The sequence below is a fragment of the Pocillopora damicornis genome, chromosome 5 (assembly GCF_964200805.1).
Source record: "Pocillopora damicornis chromosome 5, jaPocDami1.2, whole genome shotgun sequence".
Lineage (NCBI taxonomy): Eukaryota > Metazoa > Cnidaria > Anthozoa > Scleractinia > Pocilloporidae > Pocillopora > Pocillopora damicornis.
The window spans coordinates 27,464,981-27,489,031 of NC_142674.1; the positions used below are offsets into that span (position 1 = coordinate 27,464,981).

The following is a 24,051-nucleotide window of genomic DNA, read 5'->3' on the forward strand; positions in this document are numbered from 1 at the left end:
AAAGTCAGGACAAATGACAGAAAGTGATGGACCAAAAAAGTAAGACATTTACTGTAAAATTCAGAAACGACAATTGGGGTAAACATGGTATGAAAACCAGATCCCCATGCTACTCCATACCCTACACAGAAAACTGCCTCAACTTGTCCAAGTAATCATCTGGTGATGAGCCTTCAAAGAAGAAAACGTAAACTCATAACATAAACTGTTTAAGTAACTTGTGTGTACCTTTCTGAACTTCAGTTGTGGTACTCTAATTTCCTCTCAAGCACTTCAAAACTTTATCAAACTATAATCAAAAGTTAAGTGGGGCAAAATACAATGGAGGTCATTCATTTGTCATGATTATTTTTGGTCGTTAAAGGTGAACCATTCCAAATAAGATCACAGCCGACCGAGTTGCAAGATAAAAAAGACTGGTTAGAGGTCAATAACAACCAGGCATTCCACGCGAAATTTGATAATAGCCTGGGACTTAGCGCGTGTTGTGTTGGAACTCGCCATTTGACTAAACTTCGTCGTAAATATAGTTTACACACAGGAATTACATCTGATCTTGACACAGTCAACAAAATCACTCGCAGCAATATCAGAGTAATTATGCCGAGAAAAGTGATATCACTTTCGAAGAGGAAGACCATTTAATCTTGTATCATATCTTTCGGATCAAAATGGCGAGCTTTTCGATCTTCGAAACTCTGCACGTTGAGGTAAATTGTCTATTTGTAGCACCTCTGAACTCAGTACCCTTTTGGATACTTGGCGAAAGGAAGATCAGAATAATCTATCACCCGTTAAAACTCTACAAAGGTTGGTGAAGTGTATTAGAAGTAGTATCTTTTTTTAAATTTGCAAAAAAATCAAACAAAAAAAAAGACGGTAATAACCTCTGAAAGCTTTCAAGTAGCTGCCTCAATGCAATTGGTTTCATTCGTTAATATGCTTTGAAATTATTATTATTATGAATTACACAATGATTGACTGGTTTCTCCAGTTCATCTTACATGTCAACAGATACCTTCCACCTAGCGAGGCTCATGGTGGTCTGCCAATGATAAAACTGTTGTTGGGTTAGCATGTCGCAGTCATTACACACCGAAAAAAATTCCTTTTCCTCTCTCAGAACGTATAAAACATAGCATGGAAAGGTAGAAAATAAATGGGAAAGACAATGGACGAATGATTTGTGTGCTAGATTCTGGAGGGGAGTTTTTAGTTTCAAGCCTTGGCCGTGATAATTGTGTGATACACACTCATTGTGTATGACTACTTACTGGAACTGTAAGATCAGTAACATTGTTCATGTTGGGCTCTACAAAAAGTGAACAAACAATTTGGCAAAAAGTAGATTCAAAAGTATTTTACATTTTAAAATCACTCATGCAGGATAGCAGAGCTTGTGGAATGTGAGAATGAGGCATATCATAAACTAGATCCAGATCCTTTTGATGATTGGCATCCAGGTAAAAGTGCAAAGCTACCTTTTCATATTACACACTATTTGTGTTTTATACATTATAACATCTATTACAAATACACTAGGTAATGTAGTGTAAGGTATTCTCAGATACTAGGAAGGATAGCCAGACCTAAAAGGGGTAAGTTTCTTTGAAAAACCTGTGATGCTGCATCAGTGGTGGAGTTTAACAAGATAATTTGGTTTTATTAACTGAGTTGATAATGTTAATTGGCCACCGTAAAGAGTTTCAAAACATTTCAAGCATTAGCCCTTTGTCAGAGTGTTTGTTGTGTAAACCTCTTCCATTAACTGCAAGCCGATAAGAAACAAATTATATGTATATTGAAGAGAACCAAGGCCTGCCAATAATGAAACAGGTCCAAGACACACTCTGCATGAAAAAGAATGATAACACATGACAAACAACAACAATTCAAACTTTCATGAATGAGAAGTGTTGTTCTTGCTTCTTATTCAATGTCAATTCTTCTTTTTGTTCCCAGTGGAATCTTCACTGGACTTACTGTGTTAAAGAGGCACTATACTTATCTACTTACTTGAGTCACAAGAAAACACTAGAACTTAGATGAGGCTTGGTGTGAGAAGTGTCCATGTCACAGTGATGGCCTCATGTGGTCAAACTGATATAGCCTGGCTGTCAATGAAATTAATTACTTTATTATAAATGTTTTCTCAGTTAGTACATGCACAATGATTGGTCAATTTAGTGGGTTGTATTTCACTGAAAAGCTTGAAAAATTTTAAATTTTGGCTTTAATTAGAATCTTCTCCTTTTATTGGACCCTGATTATTAAAAATCTTATGAGCCTCATTTTCTCAGTCCATACTCTTAAGTGACAGAACTTTTTTTTTTTTTTTGGCTCAGATGTATGTCCTAAGGGAAAAAAACTTAGTCTGTAATTTTAACAGTGCAGATCTTGCTCTCAGTCAATAAGAGGTCTTGATTGTATTAAATTATTCAAAATAAAATGAGCTCTTGTTTTCTCTATCATGAACATTTCAGGTAGAGCTGATCCAGACTGTGCATTAGGCCATCTTTTGAAGACACTGTTCAGAAATGATGAATTTATGGACAAACTAGTGAACTCCTATATCATGAGCACTGTGGAACAGTTTAATCTGAACTGCACTGCAGCCAGAGTGTTGTTAAATGCCATGCCTGGGCTGGAAAGTGCTGCAGTTTTTCAGGATATGGTAAGTTTAGAAAGGTATTCTTAATCCTTTAACTCCTAAGATCTGATTGTTAATTATCTGCTCTAGCTGCAACACATTTCCTTGTGAATTAGTTACGAGAATTTGGTGTTAAATCAAGATGACAACTTCTACCTGATAAGTCTGAGTATTCTCATTACCTTTGTGCTGGATAATGTATGGATATTATGGGGAGAAGTTATCTGTTAATCACTTCTGGGAGTTAAAGGGTTTAACTTAGTAATCTTAAGATGTGACTTTCTTTCTTCAGCTTGAGTTCTATGTAAAAATCCAGATCAATGTGTCCAGTTTCTGTGGCATGGCACCCCTTGTCCTTTCCAGAAAAAATACTCAGAATTAACTCATACAATTGCTATTTCATCAAATTATAGATAAAAAACATGAATTTCTTGTAGTTATATCATGAAAAACAGAAAAGGAAAAGAGATCTTATTTGTTGCTCTCAGTCACCTCACTTTAGTGCAAAAAAACTTTAAAAAAATGCAAACTTTTCAGATCCACTTTCATTGTTCCTTAATTCATAACTACATATTTCTTAAATAGAATGAGAGAGATTTTAAGGTTTAAGCTTGCTAAAGAAATAGAGAAAGATGTTTTTTGTCTTGTCACAAGCATGTGACAAAGAAAAAAATTCTGAGTCTCCATGTTGAATTGAACCTTATACCTTCAGATTCTGGGGTCCAATGCTCTACCACTGAGCCACAACAAATAAGATCTCTTTTCCTTTTCTTTTTCTTCTTTGTCCCACGCTTGTGAAATGACAAAAAACATCTTTCTCTACATATTTCCTATCAATGAATTTGATGTCAATCATGTACATGTAGGAAGCAATGCTTAATCGTTTATGCAAGTGGGCCAGAGAAGCCTCAGAACCCCTGAGATCATATGCTACAGGTATTTATAGCATAGTTTACTGGTTTTACTTTTCACAGTACTTCAGGCTTTGAACATTTTGGTCGCCATACCAAAAACAAAAGGAAAAAAAAAAGAAAATTGAATTGACTAAATATTTAGCATTTAGTGCTCTCCTTGGGAAAATTAGATTTACCTAATTCCTGTACAGCTTCTGAGTTTCTGAACTTACTCAATTTTGTTTACACCTTTATAAACTGGGTGCAAGTAGAAGGGTGTTTTAGTTTGGTGATCCAAGGTTATTTACATTAGGTTAACCCATGAGAGTGACTAGCATCTAATTTCTTCTTTCAATATCAACCCTGAATCAAACATTAAGATCGCAAGAAAAAAGGAAATGATAAGCAACTGAAGAACCTCCTGATTGTTAAACAAATTCTCCTTGTCAGTGCATTAGAAAATGTATAGAGAACAGTATGGAGGATATGCATACTGATGTTAGGGTGTGAAGAGTTGAGATATAGACAGTCATGGTTTGATTGAGGATTCTAATATTCCTTTTTGTTTGTTTTTTATGTGTATTGCTGCAGTTGCATTTTTAATTTATTTTTTAATTTCAGGTATCAGGTATCACTTCAAATGATAATTATTATTTCTAAACAGGTCTTTTAGCATTTGCCATGGAGAGCCAGGATATTGCTGCAGTATTCAGAGAAGAAAACTCCACCTTGGTAAGTCAGTATAGCAATGATAATTTTAGATATATGAAATTCATATAGTTGCACTGTGGTGAAGAAATAAGTATAAGAGATCCTCACAGCCAAGAACACTACTGAACTAGTAGTTGAAATAAGACCTGAAAAAAATGTTCAGGCCCGTATGGGATTTGAACCCATGACCTCTGCGATAACGGTGCAGCGCTCTACCAGCTGAGCTAACAAGCCAACAGGGAGCTGGTCAATATGTTGGATATAGCAATTTTTAAGAGTGACCACTAAGGTTACAAGAATAAAGGAAATGATCAGCTGTTGAAGAAGCTAAATTCTCCTTGTCAGCAACTTAAGAAATGCAAGAGAACAGTATGAAGGATATGAGTATTGATGTTAGGGTGCTGAGGGTTTTTTTTTTTTTTTTTTAGGGTGCTGAGGGTTTTTTTTTAGCTTTCTGGTTAACAGCATTTGTGTTTCAAACGTCTGAGTGCAAAGTTGGCTTTTCACATCTCAGGAATTGTCTATTGTCAGTCATTGCATTTTTTTGTTTGAAAAACTCTTGTAAGCTATAAGCTGAAGATTAAATGTTGAATTTCACATGTTTAGGTTCCCGCTATGCTGCGACGGCTGCACATTTTAAAGGACTTGTCAGACCTTACACAGCCTGCTGTGACAGACCTGTCAAACAGGATTATCCTGAAAGCAAAGACAAACAGGAACAAGAGCGAAAACAGGAACAGCGTGAGTAACAAGATAAAGAAAGTGAATCTTGCTGAGCCAGGACCATCATGCACTGTGCCACAAAATGGCGAATTATCCGGTTTGTGTAATGGAGAAGTGGAAGAAGTGAATAGCTACAATGGAAAGGGTTAGTTCACTTTTGAGTATTGTAACTCTGATTGTCCCTCTGTCAGTGAGTTCAATCTCCTAGCAACTTTAAGTTGATTTAACTGTCTTTTCAAACTCAGTGGTATGACTTGTTTGTAACTTGAAGGCTCAATTATTCGCCTTTGGGTTTTCACTTTGACAGACAAGGCAGTGCTTTCAATAAGACCCTGGCACCGGTAGGAGCTCCAGTGGGTATTCTGTAGTGAATTGCCAGGTATACGCTGGGAGCTTTTATGCAAACTTACGATGTGAGACCTAAAACACATTGAGATCTTGTAGAGTTCTTTCTGTCTACTTTTGCCTTTATAAATAAGTTTTGATAAATGTTTGATATTTAATCTTATCATATATTTCAGCATAAATTTCCAGCCAAAAAAAAAAAAAGAAAGATTTTGAGTTTCCAACAACAAACTGACTCAAATTTTGGTAAACAGTAACCATATGTCATTTTAGTGCAGATTTAACTTACCAATGATTTGTGTGTTATGAGCAGACCAGAATTTTCTAAAAGAAAGAGGTAACGAGTATCATTCCGTTAAACATGAAATAACAATGAATTGAATAACACATCTCTGCTTATTTTTCATGAATCTCCCTCCCCCCCCCCCCAAAAAAAAGCTTATTTATGTATAACATATAAACCACAGGTAGAAAAAACTTAACAGCACCTATTGCTGCATGAAGAGAGATAAAAAAGGAATTAAAGAAAAACTGGTTAAATGGATAAATAAAATTGTAAGCAAGGAGAAAGAAAAAGAAAAAGATAAGGAACATAAAGATAATCACTCAAAAAAAGTTATCTCACAAAACTACCATTAATTCTACAAAAAAACTTTCATGATTAAATTCTTGGTGCTCTTTTTTCTACATGGGTCAGAGGATCATGAAATTAATAAACAGAATATGTCGACGGAACCTCCCTAACTGTTTCAAATAACTTGTTTCAGGTGTCCCTCCTACCAAACCCTGTGCTGAGTGACCTGGTCAAGTATGCATTGTGGCTTCTAGAATGTTCTCACGACTCTGGCAGATGTCACGCAACTCTCTTTTTCTCGCTCACGTGTTCATTTCGAGCAGTGCTGGAATTGTTCGACAGTAATGATGGTTTGCGGAAGCTTGTGAACCAGGTAATTAGTCAGTTTTATTTATTAATTACTCGACATGGTTTGGACCCCAGAGAAACGTGAATCGTGTAGTTCAATCGCCTGGGGTAGGATCACACCACAAGGTCTATTTGTTCTGTGACCTTTCCGTCCTCGTAGGAGTAGCAATTTTTTTTTATAACACTCATTCGAAAAATTATGCAATACGTAAAGAAATAAAAGAACGACTTATTTAAATAGTGATAATTTAAGTAATAAAATAGTCAATAACGTTGAAGGCCCATTCTGATTGGCTACTCAAACTCCGAATATCCGTTGCTGTTCACCTCCAAGAAACTCGCGCGTGATTTGCGCACAGAAATATTGCAATCATCGCGGGAATAAATGAGTTAAAATCATCCCTTTTTGCTATATTATCTTACTCTTAAAGTATATACTAAAACAAATATTCACCTCAGTGCCGATGGCTGGCGGTGGATAATCACCTCGCGGCTTCGAGACTCAGTGAATATCCACCAATAGCCAGCCACCTCCACTTCAATAAATCACGGTTTGTTATTTTTGAAACGTAGTTTAGAGACATGCCGACCGCTATGAATTAACAAGTATTTTTAGTGCACGCCGTGTTTTCATTTTCCAGACTGCGCAGTCTCGTTTAAATTTTTTCAAGCTATTTTACGGTCCTATTCCACTTGCGTTTGCATCTTAAAAACAACGAATATTACTGGCTGCAAACCATTCTAAAAGAATCTTTTTTTTGTTTAACTTTGTCTGGCAGCTAAGTACGCTTTCAATCCTTCGTCCCGACGAGGCAGAACTACTGAGTGATGATGAGGTGTTTGGCAGCCGGCAGACAGCAAAACACACTTGCATGGCTCTACGGAGATATTTTGATGCCCATCTTCACATCAGGGCAGATGCGCTGAGGAGATCTATTGCAAGGAACGAGGGTGGAACACCACCAGTTCCAGTTCCAGCGTATAAGGTGAATTTCCGAGCCTACTTTCTAATTCTACGGATCAGTAGCACAGTACATATGAACAATAGCGTAACATGCAAGAAAAATACAAAATATTTATAAAGGAATCAAAAACCTCTTGAAACTCTTTATTTAGAGAATATATTACAGTTCTTTCACTTATTGCTTTATTTTGGGACATTTCGGTTAATTTCCAGCAATTTCTCTATTACCCATAATGCATTGCGACCCACCCATTTTTATTTGCATGATCTCTTTCAAGTGTACCAGGCTTGTTACACAACAAAAAGCTTCTAGAAGCTTCTAGGGTGGTTACAAAACTGTTGTTTTTCCTTCTATTGCACGTAGCCGAGTGAAATGGCGGTCGAAGTGGTCGAGAGTTTTCGAAGTGACGCGCGGCTGTTTTCACGAAACACGAAATGTTTCAAAACGTTTGGGATTTAGAAAAACGCTTCTTGCTCCCTCAATTTGTTATATTTTCTCGTGAAAATGAGCAGTTAGCTTCGTTATGAGATGAGAATGACACCGCAGGAAATTAACATGTTTGGTCCAACGCCGGCGGTACTGCGAATGGCTTACATTTGGCATTGCATCCTTTATTTACGGAAAGACGCGGTATGTTTCATAGTGTTTAAGAATCAAACATTTGCTTCATTCTCAAGATTGAAATACGCAAAGTCGCCAAAACTTTCAGGACTGGCTCTTTAGGAGATGAGAATTCCATTGTAACAAGCTTTTTACTATCACGGCATTCTATGCCGCCGAGGGGAATACCTTTCTCCTGATTTCATGGACTGAAACATGGAGCGTGATGCTTGTACACTTGAACAAAAAGTGCTATTTTTCTCTAAGGTTAGTCTGTCTTTCAAATTGGTACATATACATCTGAAATCTCTGATTTATTGTGATATTTTAGGTGATTTTTTCCGTTGATATCTTCTGCGAGAAACACAAGAAATTTTAAGATAATGATAATTTTGTGTATGGGAATGTTACGCGTGACGCCCTAAATTATGCATATTTTTGGAAAAATTAAATTTGTAAAAAAATGAGAATTCAATAAAAATCCATGATATTACGCAAAGTTGTAGAGTATTATGTCTTTTTTATTTGTGCCAAGTCTCGGCATTGTAGCTGGAAAAGTACGAGAGATATTTTTGTTTATGTTTGCTTCTCTGTGTTTGTGCACGTGAACTGTGCTACTGATCACGAGAAAATTTGTATATCTTTAGATGGGCAAATTCAGTATGTTATGTTATGTAAAAGGACTACGCCTGCTCGGCTTTTTAGTTCAGAGAGGTCGGAAGTTAACTTAAACCTGGCAAAGGTTTTTGGCAGTATTCTGCTTAACATTTAATCCCATCCTTGTAAATTTTCTACTTTTGCCACGAAAGTTTATGAACCTCGCCTAACAAACACTCCAAATCGTCTTAAATATTTACGCAGAAGACACTGTTTTTGAATAAAGGGGTAAGTTTGTAAAGAAACTGTGGTGCTGCGTCGGTGGGAGAGTATAGCAGGTAATTTAGTGTTAACAACTGGGTTGAAAACGTAAATTAGCCACCGTAAAGGGTAAAAAAGCTGACGTTTCGAGCGTTAGCCCTTCGTCAGTTTTGTCTTTGGTAGCCAAGCATCATCTTGTTCAACTGATATTGATGAGCAACTGTTCTCTTTCAGGCTGCATCCCTGTCTCACAGCAGTGTAATGGAGAACTGTCAGTTGATGTTAGAGTATGCTCCAACAACACTGCGTTGGGAGCCTGTTGAGGTAATAACTGAGAAATAACGCAAAAGAAAAAAAAAAGCGTCACATGGTCGTGGTTGATTATTTCGCAGAGGCGTATCTTGGTTTATTAAGTGGAGGGCACATAGTAGCATTGAACTCCTATGTAGAGTGTTATAGTATTTTTCACAGGGACATGATACAATGTCCAGCTTCAAACTCGTAGCTTATGAAACCCCTCGATGGACACCATAACACCTACTTCCATTGCTTTGTTGTTGTTAGTTGTTATTCTCTTCGGTTTTAATATTATTATTATTATCATTATTATTATTATTATTATCATTATCATTATTATTATTATTATTATTATTATTATTATTATTATCATTGTTATTATTATTGTCATCATCATCATAATTGTTATTACTATTATTATATTCATAAGTTTCCTAGTTTACATATACGGTTCGCTCTCAGGAATAGAGTGGAGAAGTAATTTCATTCATTTGTGTGTTTGTTCGTTTCTTGTTTTGTTTTGTTTTTGTTTTTATTTTTTCATTTTATTCACCAGTGTTCATAAGCATAGACACACCTTGCCAATTTACCTATAACTAGAGTAAACTGTCTTCTGTCTGAGGTCTTTACAGTGGCAGAGTGCACACGTTTTCTCGTTTTTATTAGGGATTTGTGGCAAACCACAACGGCCTGAAACGAGGACGCGGCCAAACAAAAGATCTAATTGCTTAGCACGTGCGTTTTAGAACTTTGTACATCTCCGTAGATGCTCTCTGCAAAACAAAAACGTGAAATCACCCAACGTTGTGTGGTCTGAGAACGGAAACACCGATTGCAAATTAGTAAAACTTACATTTTGGAACTCGCATAGCTTACATATGTTATGCTGAAGTTGTGGCCCCGTAAGAGACGATAAACACATCCAGCCACTCGCGAAATTCTAACCAAAAGTAAAAATTCATCATTTCAGTCGACGTCTTCCTCGACGTTGCCTTCCTGACTGCTCAAGTTCGCTATAATGTAACATGTTTTCTTTTTCTCCTAAAGATGATGAACAGACTTCAAGGCTTCACCCTGCTGCTTCAGTTGATCTCCCTATCGTCAGACTGGGGAGTGACCAGTAATAGGTAAGTCATTGGTTTTGCTATCATTTCTCCAGAGTTTGTACGAGTCCAGGAAAATCAGGAAAGGTCTGCTTGTAGGACTGTGTTACTGGACTTTGAAATTCTCGGAAATCGTTTCAACTTAAGGAATTGAAGTTTTTGATAATTCATTTAGCAGAACATTAGATGTAATGATTTTCTACTGCCTTCAAAAAGGTACAAGAAGCTTTTTAGTATTGTCTAGTTAAGGTATTACAATTTTTCTTTGCTCCATTCAAGAGCGGACGCCATCCGATTAGCAGCCGACGTGACCCGCCTTGCTTTAGAGATGCTGTTTGTGTTGACAGTCGGTCCTAAGGCTCAGATGGCGCTGTGTGAAGAAGTGCAACTTCCGTCAGGAGAACAACAGAAAGGAATGAGGTATGATCTACGGGAAGAGAATTAATTTAGACGTGAAGACTCGAAAAATTCCCATTAAAAGTCCTTCGTGATCATCACAAGGAGTAGAAATGTTCTTAGTCACTTTATTTTAATGACCCGTGAAAAAATTTGATAGCAAGAGGCCAGAAGGCTTATATACTCTCTATTCAGTCATAATAAGAAATCTTTTTTTCTAGGCTTCTGCTGCGTTGCGCTGAAGGGAGTTTACTCAATGACTCTGAGGTACAGAAAGCCGCTCTCCACGTCATTTGTAACTGTGTGTGCGGTCCTCGAGTCAGGGTAAGTGGTTTGTGCGCGTTTCGATTGAGTTCCCTCCCTCCCGCATGAGTTTCTCAAAGTTTTCTCGCGACAGACAAAAAAACAACAACAACACAAACAAACAAGCAAAAACAAATAGGAAACAGAGTTACAGGCGTAGTTTGTTGGTAGAGCAGGCGAAAATTCTTCATTTTGTAACTGACTTGGTAATCATAAAGTCGCGTAAAGTTGAGTCAATATCGGAGTCAACACAATAATCTTTGTTTACCTCTCCACGGTTCCTCAACCCCCTCCCTCCCATTCCTCAATGCTGCTCTCCTCCCAGTCTTAGGCTGATTAAAGTTCATGAAAGAATTGCTGCTCAAACGTTAGGAATATTTGCTGAATTTAAAAGTATTTAGTGTTTAAGGCTTTAAGCTGCTAGGCCGAGTGCGTTGTTCCTTTTTTCCAGTTTTCCGTTTAACTATGGTACAGGCCTGATTTTTTTCAGTTTTTTTTTTCAACTGCTTGAGTAGTGTTTGGCGTCACCGCGATGATTACTTTTGTCTTCATTGTTTGCAGATTAGCGGAGCTGTTGCAAAATTTCAGTCGAAATCCAAGCCGGCTTTTAAAAGCAGCGACGACATCTTATCCAAGATGTGGGGATGTGTCAGGGCCAGTAATGGCATCAAGGTTCTGCTCTCCTTACTGATGGTGAAAACGCCATTGGTTGATGCAGATTGTATTCGTGCTCTGGCTTGTAAAGCGTTATGTGGTTTATCGAGGAGCGACAAGATTAGACAAGTCATTGGAAAACTACAGCTGTTTAACAGCGGCCAGTTACAAAGTGAGTATTGCACTGCGCGGTGCTTTCTTCACACTTGTCCAACCATGTATATTATACAGCTGGGCGTGCCGGTAGGCAAGATGAAGCGAGTCCTGTGTTCTGATAGGCTACCTGAGCTCTTATCCGCTTGGGATATCACGCTTTCATCTCGCGCAAGATAAAAGGTTGCGTTGCGAAGACTTACAAAGTTTGTAATGTTTAGCCAACATCGGTAAAGAAGTCGTAAAAATCGATAGAGGACGGTCAAAACACTTTTTCAAATGTAAAACGAGCACTCACCATCACAGATGGCTTACTTTTCCAGCGCTTAAAAGAAAACAAATCATTCGTGATTCTTATATAAGCAGAATAATTTTGCTATGTAGTAATTCCTTCATTGAACAACTTAATCAGCCAAGAGCTTTTGTCTAGTTCAAGACTCTTCGTCTTAGTCCACAAAAGCGCCAAAAGAGCTCGCCAAATATCCAGCTATCTTGACGTATTTACAGCCATGATGACCTTCTAAAACATCATTTCATTTCTTTCATTTACGTTGACTCAATGTCGTTTGTCTTGAATTTGTTGACAGTTTTGATGCGAGAGCCGATCATTGAGGATAATGCTTCTGACCACGCCCTTTTCTGCAAATATGCTGCCGAGCTACTTGAAAGAGTCACTGGTAAATCCCTGGCGACGTCCTCTGCAGTCCCGTCCCTGTCTAGAATAAACAAGGTATGAACTTGAAATTGACACAAGCTGTCGTCTCAAACAGGGGAGGGCGGAGACCTTCAACAGCGTCTTTACTCGACAGTTTACTGCTCATTAACTTTTGTTTGAACGGCAAACGTACGGAAAAATCTAATTTCGATTATTAAAGTTTTGCTTAAATAATGAACAATCGATGATTTTATTTGAAGAATTTATCAGAATCTACTTCTTGGTATTTCTTGTTTAAAAATGGATGGTCATCGAGACTGCCTTCAGGCTTTCTCTGTTTTTCGAAGGAGGGGAGGAGGGGAGGAGGGACATCCTCAGTTTCCCTGCCATCTCCTCCTAAAAGCAAACATTTGATATTAGGTAAGATAGTCACACTATCGGTTTTCATCCAAATACTTTTAAGTTAAGAGGAAATTAAGAAATTAATGCTTTCTAGAGCATTATCAGAACAGCCCAGTAAGAAATCATATGTAAATTTAACAGTTTTAGAGTTTGAATTGTCCTTTTACTTCTCTTACCCAATAGCTTCTGTGGGGTCGGTTTTCTTACTTATTTCGATGTTCTCTTAAGTAGGACACTTTCAAACACTGTAAAGCCCAATAACTAAATATCAGCCTTTACTTTCTTAGGCTGATGTTGTTGCACAGACTCATATTTCATATCCGGCAAAAGAGCTTTTACAACTGGTTCACAGTCACCTCACAACCCAAGGTTTGTTTTGGAGCGTCGAGGAGCATTAAGAGAAAATCAGGTCAAGGGGCGGAATCACAAACTGAAGAATTTCCCTTTAAACCTATTTTTAGATCACACCCCGCTTCATAACACACTCTTGAAATTTAGAAACGAAAGTCCCAAGTCATCTGACAGTCCAACAGTTATGCAGAGCTGGATTATTTCTATAATTTAGTAGGAATAATCTTTGTTGTAAAGCCTCTTTGTAGTTAAGTCTCTGCTTCTTATTTTGAGTGTCGTATAGCAATCAAAACAACCAATCAGAACGAAGAAAAATATCACGTGGAGCCAATAAGCGCGGGAAAACGCAGGCGACAAAATTGCAACTGGTTTTAGTTTTGGCGTGAGTTGTCTAGATCAATTACAGCCCTTAGCAGAGCAAAGGCGAAGCGTCCCAGATTACTTTGGACACTCGAATTAAATTTGTTCTAGTCTTGAGGGTGTTTGGCTCATTTGTTAATCAAAGGTGTGGTTGTTTTGGACTAGGACTTCATGAGACTGCAGAGGTTTTACGGAGAGAAGCCAATCTACCTGACCCAAAACCTGAATCAAATCTGCTTTACACGCCTACTAATAGGAAAGTATGTGGTGCATGTTGTCGTTGTTAAGTGTATTCTGTGATCACAAGGTTCCTTGATTCATGAGGAAAATACAATCATCTCGTAACAGCGATCGCATTTTCTGAAGTCATTTAATAATGGCACGAGTCTGCGTGATCGGGTTATGATGAAAATGACCAAATTTGTCCTTTTTTTTCTGAAATTCTTCTGTGAAATTCTTTTACAGGAAAAAGAATCGACAAATTAAGTCAGTCCATCTGTCCTTCATTTCATCATTCCATTCCTTTGTCCACCAGTCCATTAGTTAGTCAGCCGTTAGTAAGTGATTGAGCTTGTCAATCTACCAGTCAGTCAGTCGATCAGCCCATCCGTTAGACAGTCTTTCGGTCAATTCAGTATTATCAACTGAGTTGATAACGTACATTGGCCACCATAAAGGGTAAAGCTGACATTTCGAGTGTTAGCTCTTCGTCATAGCGACTGATGTAGGGTTAACGCCAGAAACGTCAGCTTTTAAACTCTTTACGGTGGCCAATTTACGTTATCAACTCAGTTGGTAATACTGAATTACTTTGTTATTCTCTCCCACCGAAGCAGCACCACAGCGCTTCTTTAGAAACTTGCCTCCTTTATCAGTCTGTTAGTCATTCAGTCAGTCAATCAGCCCGTCAGTCAGTTAGTTTGTTTGCCAGTCTGTCAGTTATTCCGTCTTTGTGAGGCAGTCAGTCAATTAGTCAAACAATCAGTCTGTCAGTCATTCCGTCTGTCCGTCAGTCAGTCAGTCAATAAGCCCGTCAGTCAGTTAGTTAGTCAGCCTGTCTGTCATTGCGTCTGTCCGTCAGTCAGTCAATTAGCCCGTCAGTCAGTTTGTTAGTCAGTCTGTCTGTCACTACGGCTGTTCGTTTATCAGTCAGTCGGCTTGTCCGTCCATCAGCTAATCAACCAGTACATCGTTCAGTAGGTTAGAGCTCGCTCGTTCGGTCAGTCGATCGGTCGATCAAGTGAATCAGGCGGGCAAGCAGTCAGGCTCATAATGTGGATCGTATCTCTTCGCACAAGACTAACCGTATGCTTACCGTCATGTCCCATGTCACTGTACACAGGTTCGATTCAATCACTCCTCAAGCCTTTCTACGGCCTCCTCTGGTGTTAGCACTCCCGGGACTCCATCCCTGACGCGGTACCGATTCAACCACCCTGGAACACCAACAGGAAAGGTAATAACAATGTTTAGACGATTGAGCGGTCAGGATAACTGTATCTGAATGCTGATCATAATTTTGGCGTGTGCTTATCCCACCCCTGCCATAAGAACAAAGAAATTCATGGAAAAAGTCTTTTTTTAATCTCGTGTAAATTTATGTATCGAAAAGGATAATAATTTGTTGATTGTTACGATATTATTATTTTATTAATGTTTTGTGTTACAATATTGTTTATGATACGTCGATCGATTTCTTTGTTTGCATGTTTGTTTTGGTCAGCGGCTTCTACCTTCCGATCTTTCTCGCCCTGCACGCCCACCGTCACCTCCTACGTTGGACATGATCGTGACGCGGTATCTTCGCGAACAGCATGCGCAGTGTAACAATCCTGTGTCCGCTGGTCCTCCATTCTCCTTAATACGGTAAGTCATGTATGCCAGAGCTAAAAACATCTGAAATAGTATTTCAGCTTGTTTGGAGGATTACCAGTAGTTTCATTAAGAGTTTCTTATGCGCATTCCACTCTCGCTTAAATATCGTATCGTAGTGCCTCCTATTAAGATTTTAAAGGTGGAAAGTTTCTAAAGAACTGTGGTGCTTTGTTGTTTGGAGAGTTTAAGAAGGTAATTTGGTATTATAAACTGAGTTGATAACGTAAATTAGCCACTGTTTATAGTTCCGAATTTAACGTTTCGAGCGTTAGCCCTTCGTCAGAGCGATGACGAAGGGCTAACGTTGACTGAAGTGGTGACCAACTCGACTTATAATACCAAATTACCTCGTTGAGATTTTTTACGAATTTTATACGACCCCTAAGTAATCACCACCGCCTATCTCTTTAACGGTAGCTACTTATAGAAAAGGTTTGTGAAACCCTAAGCTGCTCCTGGTAGACCGGTAGGTGAGTAAGAATTATTTCTTGCCTACAAGGTTTTCTAGGTCACTAGACAAATAGACTTTCTCTTGTTTTGCTTGGTTTTTTTTCACACTCCCTTACTGTTTGTTATTTATTTGTTTCTTTTTATTTATTTATTTATTTTTTTACTGTTTCTCCGAGTGTTTGCCCGTTTATTTAAAACTGTTTGTAACATTTATAACAAGAGTTATAAATGTGGCATCTTGCAGAATTATTTTTGAAAAACTGCACATAATGCATCTCCTCTCTTTCAATTAAAAAATTCCAGAGTGTTTATAAATCTATACTTAAAATAGGGCTGTTTATCGAATCATACGCCACAATTGCAGATGTCTAAGAAAACTCAAAACTGTGAACAATCAACTTATTCCGATTTGTCTATCGTCAGACCCCACAAATGCCCTGAACCAAAGTACAGATATTACGCACCATCGAACATGACGACGAGGTTAAAGCGAAGAGAAGTATGTATATTTCTATTTTTTTTAGCTTTAAACAAAACTATTTTGCCACGGTGGCGGACAAAGGAAACACTTATCTCATCATCATAATAGGTCGTTCTGATAGTCGTGTCAGCTCTTATTATAGAGTGGTCTCCCTCAACATTTATGTGTACTCAATCTTGAAAAATGTTTTCCCACCTGAAGGTGATTCCGCGTCATGGCGGATTTAACGGCGCCAGACTAAACAGACGGTTTGTGTACGGAAGGTAGGAGATGCCTTATTTGTACTTCGTATCGCTTTATTAGAAATTCTTAATGTTTTTTTAAACAGAATCATTGTAACCTGATTCTCAGACCCCTGTCCACACGTAAACGGTATTTCTGAACACAGGTCACGGAGGTTTCCATAATCTCTGAACAGAGTGGATTTTTCGTGTTTTTCAAAAGCGCCGGCTTATCGTCTTCGCGTCGACCAAAAGAAGTAAAGTTTATCACGTGCAAGGACGTGACACTAGTTGATCTCCTTTTGAAGTCTTTTATTTTCAGTTTTATTAGCAGATAGGTTTGGACTCAAGGAAACGATTCGAATATGCTAAGTTTGCTCAAGATAATGTTCAAGATGATGTTCCTCTACAGAATTCTGACGCATTTTACCGACGAAGTTTCACAATTAGTCTTTGATTGTGTTAAGTTTAGTTCTCGGTTGTGTCTAACTGTCTTTTTCTCCATTAGATTTAAACCGCTCAGGGCCATTCGCGATACTGAAGAAAACAGCTTCTTTACATGTGCATGTTTTGCAGTAAGTCTCTCCCAAGGATAGAAAAGATCCTGGTTGACTAAATTTGGCAAACACGAAGCAGTTGAAGTAAACTTAAGAAGGGGCCTGTCAATTTTCCTCCAAAGGAGTGGGGCGGGGGATCGGAGTATTCTTTTTGTTTCACCATAAAATACACCTGATCCCCCCTTAAATTTCTGTAGTATTGTAATGATCCCACCTCATTGGCAGTCAATTCTATAGTTGCTCCTCTAAGCTCTGTTAGAGACGACTGATCCCCCTCCGCTCCCCCCTAAAAACCGTGGGATCCCCAAAAATTTTACCTACCCTTCTCACCAAGTGATAAATAAAGACCGGTTCCCGAAAGTGAAGAAAATTAAAACCAATTGAAACTGAATACCGATTTTTTAAATTTTTTTTTACGATGAACGAACCGTAATACTTCTTCAGACATCAAATTTACTCTTCAAAAATGTATCTTCAGGGCTTGACCCTTTACATGCTAACATCAGTATGCATATTCTCCTTACTGTTCTCTATGTAAGTCCTAAGGTGCTGACAAAGAGAATTTGTTTAAAAATCAAGAGCTTCTTATTTGGTGATCATTTTCTTTATTCTCGTGATCCTAATGTTTGATTCAAGGAGTGATATTGTAAAGAGAAATTAGACGCTGGTCACTGTTATTCACGTGATCCTAATGTTTGATTCAAGGAGTGATATTGTAAAGAGAAATTAGACGCTGGTCACTGTTATTCACGTGATCCTAATGTTTGATTCAAGGAGTGATATTGTAGAGAGAAATTAGACGCTGGTCACTGTTATTCACGTGATCCTAATGTTTGATTCAAGGAGTGATATTGTAGAGAGAAATTAGACGCTGGTCACTGTTATTCACGTGATCCTAATGTTTGATTCAAGGAGTGATATTGTAAAGAGAAATTAGACGCTGGTCACTCTTAGAAGTCAAACGGTTTGAACCTCTTCTTGGTGTCGTTTACATTTGGCTGATTCGTAGTAAACTGGAAATTATGATTTTGTGTTTCCTTTTTTTTTTTTTCTACCCGTAAGAATTATCCTTACTATAGTTTTAAAAAAAAGCAGTGGCTTTTATGAGGTCATGTAAACGTAGTACCTAAGTTTTTACTTTTTCTCCTCAGCCCGATGGCAAGTCTGTTTTACTTGGAACACAAATAGGCGAGTTGAAGGAATACAACTTAATGACTGGACAGGTACAAAACTCAATTTACACCTTTTGATTTCAAGTCAAACGCCAACTCTTTTGAAATAGCTATATGTGTTTGAATTAGTCGTTGATTGTGACAAGTTAAGTTGTCAATTGTGTCATACCTATTCTTTCTTTTTTTTTTTTTTTTTTGTTCTTTTTTGGATTTAAACCGTTCAGTGCATGATTATTCATGTTCATTTTTATTTTACGTATTTATTTTTAAAAAATGATCTTTTGCAGGAAGAGGCGACTTATCTCTGTAGCGCAGACAGAGCAATTTCCATGTGCCAAAGTTCAAAAGTAAGAGTACAACATGGAAGTTTCCCTCCTCGTATAGTTAAAAATACCTTTCTTTCTACTTCGAACAGGTCGAAAGTTTCATTAATGTTTTTCACGTTTTTGGGGGGGGGGCGCACCCACACCTCCCCTCTCCAACCCAACAACAGTCAAATGGTAACAAGTTATGTTCGATGTTCGATTTCGTTCCACATCCACACAAACAAGGCAGCTCCTCTATTGCTTTTAAATTACTTAACGTTCGGTCAAATCCAGTCTTCTTGTTAACTGTTTAGTTTCCATATCTTTCGCTGAAACCAATCAACCCTCTTTATTCATCAGTTTTGCAGCGCGTTTCGCAACGTTATGAACCTTTCTAAGGCTTATGTGACCCTTTCAGGTTGTGTTCACGAATTCATTTATCACTGAAATTGTCTTTCTGTACTTCATTCTTCAATTTTTAGGACCGCGAACTTTTATTGACGTCATCTTCGTCTGCTTTGCCTCCCTGTGCTCTTTGGTCATTTGGAGATGTTTTCGAAATGAAGTAAGTCTTTGAACTTGAAAACCTGTTTGATTGGTACCACTAGTGCATCTGATAGGCACGTCCTTGTTTGTGTCTCTGCTTGGTTTATTTGTATCTCACCTTTAACAAACTACAATGTTTGTCGCAGAAACATAAAACAGACACATACTTTACTATGTTTTACCATTAATTTTTATTGACTTGAGGATCGCTGAAATACAAAAAAAAAGTTTTACATTGTTCTTTCAGAGCTACAACTTTTACAAAAGACACTTAGACAAACTAATTTCATAAATTACAGGAGACGAGCAATGACTCTAACTTAATTCACCTGCGGCAATCAACGCTCAAGATAAAACAAGCAAAATGGGAAATAATTTAGGTGTATATCATGGCTCGTATCCTGTAATCGGATTGGTGTTAATGACACGGTGACAGTAGGCGAACTGTAATGTTTCGTCGTTACATTTATCTCTCAATTTGATAAAAAGTGCTATTTACTTTATAATTTTATTTGTTTCTCTTTGGCTCAGACATCCATTTAGCGAGGACACTTGGGTAAAGTTTAGTAATTTATCAGAAGACAGAATTATTGGCACACACGACGCTACTGCGCATGTGAGTTCAAGACATGTGATGCATTTTCAATTCCAAATACATCGCGAGTAGCCTCAGTTTGACAAATTGTCGCTGTTCATTTAGGACATTTACGAAAGGAAAAATAGATCAGCCAAATTGCTAGTGCGTGAACACGGGACAGCAAGGATGATAGAATCGCTAATTTCGCCCAAGTTTGTGCGAGATCGTTTTTTGTCTCGAATACACGGACTTTCAAGAGGAATTTTTTGCCCAGACTTCATGACCGAGATCAGCTTTCTGCGCCTCAGTTTACTTGTTCAGAGGCCTCTTGGCTGTGTAATTTTTTGATTTGTTATTTTGATATGCTTCACAGATAACTTTTCTTTCAAATAAGTTTTTCTTTCACGTCACTCAGTTGAAATGCGTCTTTTGAAACATTACTCAAACTTTAAGGCGCCGAACTCGAGATTTATTTATTTTGTATTTAATTCAGGTTTTTTTTTTCTTTTTTTGTCGTTTATTGCTTGTGGTACTTCTGTGCCAAAACCCCCTTTTTCTTTCTCGATAACAACGAGCATTAGAATGCAGTTAGAGTGTGATGATATTATTCACTAGATTATATTCAACCATCAGATTTACGACACTGCGACAGGTCAGCGGGTACTAACTCTGCACGATTCCAACAACACTAACAACTACTCAAAGAACCTCGCCTCCTTTAATCCCACGGACGACCTGGTACTGAACGACGGTGTATTATGGGATGTCAAAGGCAAACGGGTTATACACAAGTTTGACAAGTTTAACAACTTTGTCAGCGGCGTTTTTCATCCCTCCGGGCTGGAGATTATCATCAATTCAGAGATTGTATCCTTTTTTTCGTTTTTAAAGAACGAGCCAATGCTGTACTGTAAAGCAGTGAGTCCAGATTCACGAAAATAAGGGAACACAATGTCGGCCTTTCACGGATCTCGAAAAATCGCTCTACCTCCTTCTTCTTACTTTGACAGTGAATTGGGAGAGAGATAGATATCAAGGACTATTATTTCATAAGAAAAGTTTATTGTTTCCTCATCTTGAGCGTTTTCGTGAAGCAATACACAGTCACCTGACTGATCCACGGAGTATAAACTTATGTCTGAATATCCTTGGTGATTTGCTGGCCAATTTACATCATCAACCTAGTCGATAAAACCAAACTATCTTACTTCCCCGCCCTCACAACTGACGAAGCACTACTGTTTCTTGTGACACTAACCCCTTAGAATGTCCAAAGCAACTCAATTCAAATAAACCGTGTGCCTTTTGCTTTGCCAATAATCTTTGACGCTGAAAACAGTGGGATCTTCGCTCTTTCCATTTACTGGACACATGTCCTTCACTAGATCAATGTCACGTGATCTTTAATAACAGTGGTGACGTCATGTATGGGGGTAATTTTCATGTTTACTTGTTTACGCACTTCTCAAATTTGTTAATACTTTATTAATTTTTCACGATGGAAACCAGACCCGACATTGAGGTTTTAGTGCGTCCAAGTCGTGAGCTTTTAGTTGCGATCTATATGTCATCTCGATATTCAAATTCAAATTGAGAGCACAGAATACTCACCCGGGATTATGGTTCCATAGGTTTTTAGCAGTTTATAGACATCCAAAATTGCGTAAGGAAATTTTTCAACTTTTCATCAATTATTTAGCAACTTTTGCGGTGTTTGGAAAAGTGAAAGAGCTCTAGCTCTTTTATTCCACTCATAACACTAAAACTTCCGGCTCCAGTCTTTCGAAGGTTGGATAGCGCTATCCATTAGATAAAACGCTATCCGTCGGATAACGTTATCCGCCCTTTACATAACTGGGCCCTCAGGGAAAAGTCCCACAGAGCCTCTGATATCTCAAAAAATGAAAAAAAAAAATGAATTCTGGACTGAAGGGAGCGGTATTTGTTCTTTCGTATTTTATAGTAAAACATCTTTCGGATCCTTTGGAAATACCGCTAGCTTCCAGGCTCCTTGGACCGTACGAGACCTCGTTCAGGACCTTTGACGCAACAGATTATCAACCAATAGGTGAGCAGGATGGCTTGCTACAAATTTTAATAGAAATTTTGTTTGGCGCTCCTTATCAGTTAATTTGAAATATCTTGACGTTTACGAAATGAGTGAGAAAATGATGTTGGAAATTTCAATTGCTTTCAAACAGCTACAATCGACGTTAAGAAGACAATATTTGATTTGTGTACCGATATAACTGACAGCTTTGTAGCCGTTATTGAGGTAAGCTTAAAAATCGGAAACCTCTGCCTTGTTTTGTTTTCCTCCCTTCCATCCTTCTTCTTTCATTCCCATCCTCTTCCTCTCCCGCTCCTGCTTAACTTCCTCTCTTCTCTTTTTTTCTCCCTCTTCTCCGACACTTCTTCAGAGGTAAGAGGATTCTTGTGATTTCTATGAAACATTAAATTCAATTTATCTTGATCGTAAGACCTGAGCCGATTGGTGCGGTTTAGCTCTACTTGTCAATCACTAGCCAAACTGCTTCATGATTATCTTGCGGGAAAAACAAGAGGGTGAACTCTTTCGAAGGCGTAGTTGACAATTCCGATTTCATTCACGAGGAAGCTGCCTAGAATAACCGAATTTTTTAGAGCAGGAAGCGGCTGTAGATAGATTGAGGGAATCTCTCAAGTGTTCATCAGAACATGGAGTGTCTCGCGCATTACGAGGGTAGCAAAAAGTCTTAATTTCCACACTGGTCACTGGAAAAGATCTGCTGGCAGTGTTACCCACTGGTTTTTTTAGGAAAAGCTTTCTATTTCAGATGCTGGTTAGCTTTAAAATTAATTATAAAACAAACCTTCGAGTGCAGAAGTGTGTCTGCTTCAAAGTACCGTTTACGATCAAATGGAAGAAACATCGTCAAAGGGATTAACGGAAGCTACACTCAAAGAACATAGAATGCAGCGAATATCAGCTCACATCTGTGTCCTCGGAAAAGGTTACGTCGAAGCCATTTGTCTCTGCGCTGAAAAAAAACTGCCTCACAGTTTCACTCATCCGCTCTACGCTTTTTTTTTTTCTTCTTTTTTCTTTTTCTTGTGGTTACGGTTACTTGCTCAATTCCGAAAATGCGGTGAGGCACAATTAGTTATGGGGTGTTTCGCTTTTTAACAGCCTCTTCGAGCAAGCGTCTTTTCGCCTTTCAATGCCCCCTCCTCCCACTTTCCACTCAAACTCTAAGTCAAACATGGCCGGTGAAATAATCGATCGCGAACTTCTTAACGTTAACTCGCCCTAATATAACGCCTGCACTGCAAGCTCAGGAGGTAGCAGTTATCCCAGCTACCTCATGCCACGACAACTGGGAGAAACTTTGGCAATGCGAACCATCTGGCTGGCTTTACTTGTCATTTCATGATTGCATAAGTTGCAAACCATCATCGTAAAGATCTTGTCATCATGTCATAACAGTTCACGTGAATTATTTCATATCATAAATTCGGTAACGTTCTATTTTAGAATCAGGCCAGCACCGACGAGAGCGTTTGCCGGGTGTACGAAGTCGGGCGGCTGCGTAGGGCTGATGACGAGGACGAGCAGGTATGAGAATCTTAAGGACTTTCACATCAATATTCGTAGGAACGGACCAATCAAAGAGAAGTGAAACCGCCATCTTGGATGTGGATTCGGTTATTTGATTGGTTCGTGCCTTATTTGCATACAAAATCCTGCACTTTGTTAGGTTGTGGACTATAGCGCCCCCTGGCACTAAAGCAGAGATGAACTTTAAATTACTTTTGGAACATACTTCAAAAACACGTCACTTAGTGCAACACGTGTTTGATGTAGGTCAATAAAATAACGACTCCATGCCTTTTTTCTCTTAGGAATCCGACGAAGGTGGCGAGGAAGATGACGATGTCGATGACGATGATGATGAAAATGATGATGATGACGATGACGATGATGATGATGACGACGAAATTGAAATCACGATATCTGGCGATGATGATTCAGATGATGACAGTGATATTGCAATTTTTTGAAGCGCGGCTTTTAAGTTTCCATCTTTCAGTTGTTAATTCAACTCAACAATGAGCACGTCATTCTGCTATGTTTTTATCTTTGAAAAATGTACTTGTATCACACAATTTGGGAATGATTGTTTAAGCTTGGAGTTGAGCTTCTTGACGGCGGAGTTTTTTTATGTAAAATGCTATGTAGCAGAAAGTAGAAGTCATCATCGAAAAAATTACACCCATGTTACTGATTATCAAATAAATAGGAAGGATAGAATGGTTCGTTATTCCTCTTGTAATGCAAACAAGCCAGCAAAGGACTACTCGCCACAGAGTTACCACTTGTCGATATCTTAACCTTGGTGAAACCGCTAAAAGTCTGTCTGTACTTATTGCAGTCAGTGTGAGGACAGAGACGCCACAGAAAATGACCCCCAAGGTTCGGTTGATGAGCGAGCCATGGTAACAAATTGCAGAGTGTTCTTGGGAAATTATGTAAGGGAGATGAAACG

At 38.4% G+C, this 24,051-nt stretch overlaps 1 protein-coding gene and 1 non-coding gene across 2 annotated transcripts; one reads left to right on the forward strand and one right to left on the reverse strand.

The window, feature by feature from the left end:
- The first annotated feature begins 743 nt into the window (after positions 1-743).
- Positions 744-23,816, forward strand: LOC149046288 (DDB1- and CUL4-associated factor 1-like). The gene is made up of 31 exons (XM_089206050.1): positions 744-810; positions 1,387-1,463; positions 2,484-2,674; positions 3,517-3,586; positions 4,208-4,275; positions 4,861-5,122; positions 6,043-6,269; positions 7,024-7,230; positions 8,902-8,991; positions 10,012-10,091; positions 10,347-10,487; positions 10,685-10,787; positions 11,328-11,592; positions 12,161-12,303; positions 12,918-12,999; positions 13,507-13,601; positions 14,684-14,797; positions 15,065-15,207; positions 16,090-16,165; positions 16,349-16,410; positions 16,877-16,943; positions 18,077-18,148; positions 18,385-18,444; positions 18,885-18,967; positions 19,480-19,564; positions 20,159-20,392; positions 20,865-20,958; positions 21,489-21,593; positions 21,727-21,800; positions 23,040-23,120; positions 23,408-23,816. The coding sequence occupies exons 3-31, from the start codon at positions 2,549-2,551 to the stop codon at positions 23,564-23,566; spliced, it is 3,468 nt and encodes a 1,155-aa protein (XP_089062176.1). The 5' UTR covers positions 744-810; positions 1,387-1,463; positions 2,484-2,548; the 3' UTR covers positions 23,567-23,816.
- Positions 4,416-4,488, reverse strand: Trnan-guu (transfer RNA asparagine (anticodon GUU)). The gene has a single exon. It is a non-coding gene; the product is annotated as a tRNA-Asn (tRNA).
- Positions 23,817-24,051: the final 235 nt, after the last annotated feature.

Excerpts from the sequence above, each read along its gene's own strand:
- LOC149046288 (XM_089206050.1), top strand. The coding sequence starts at position 2,549 with ATGGACAAACTAGTGAACTCCTATATCATGAGCACTGTGGAACAGTTT. Across the intron at positions 6,270-7,023 it reads TGCGGAAGCTTGTGAACCAG|CTAAGTACGCTTTCAATCCT; the intron begins GTAATTAGTCAG and ends TTTGTCTGGCAG. Across the intron at positions 14,798-15,064 it reads CTGGAACACCAACAGGAAAG|CGGCTTCTACCTTCCGATCT; the intron begins GTAATAACAATG and ends TGTTTTGGTCAG.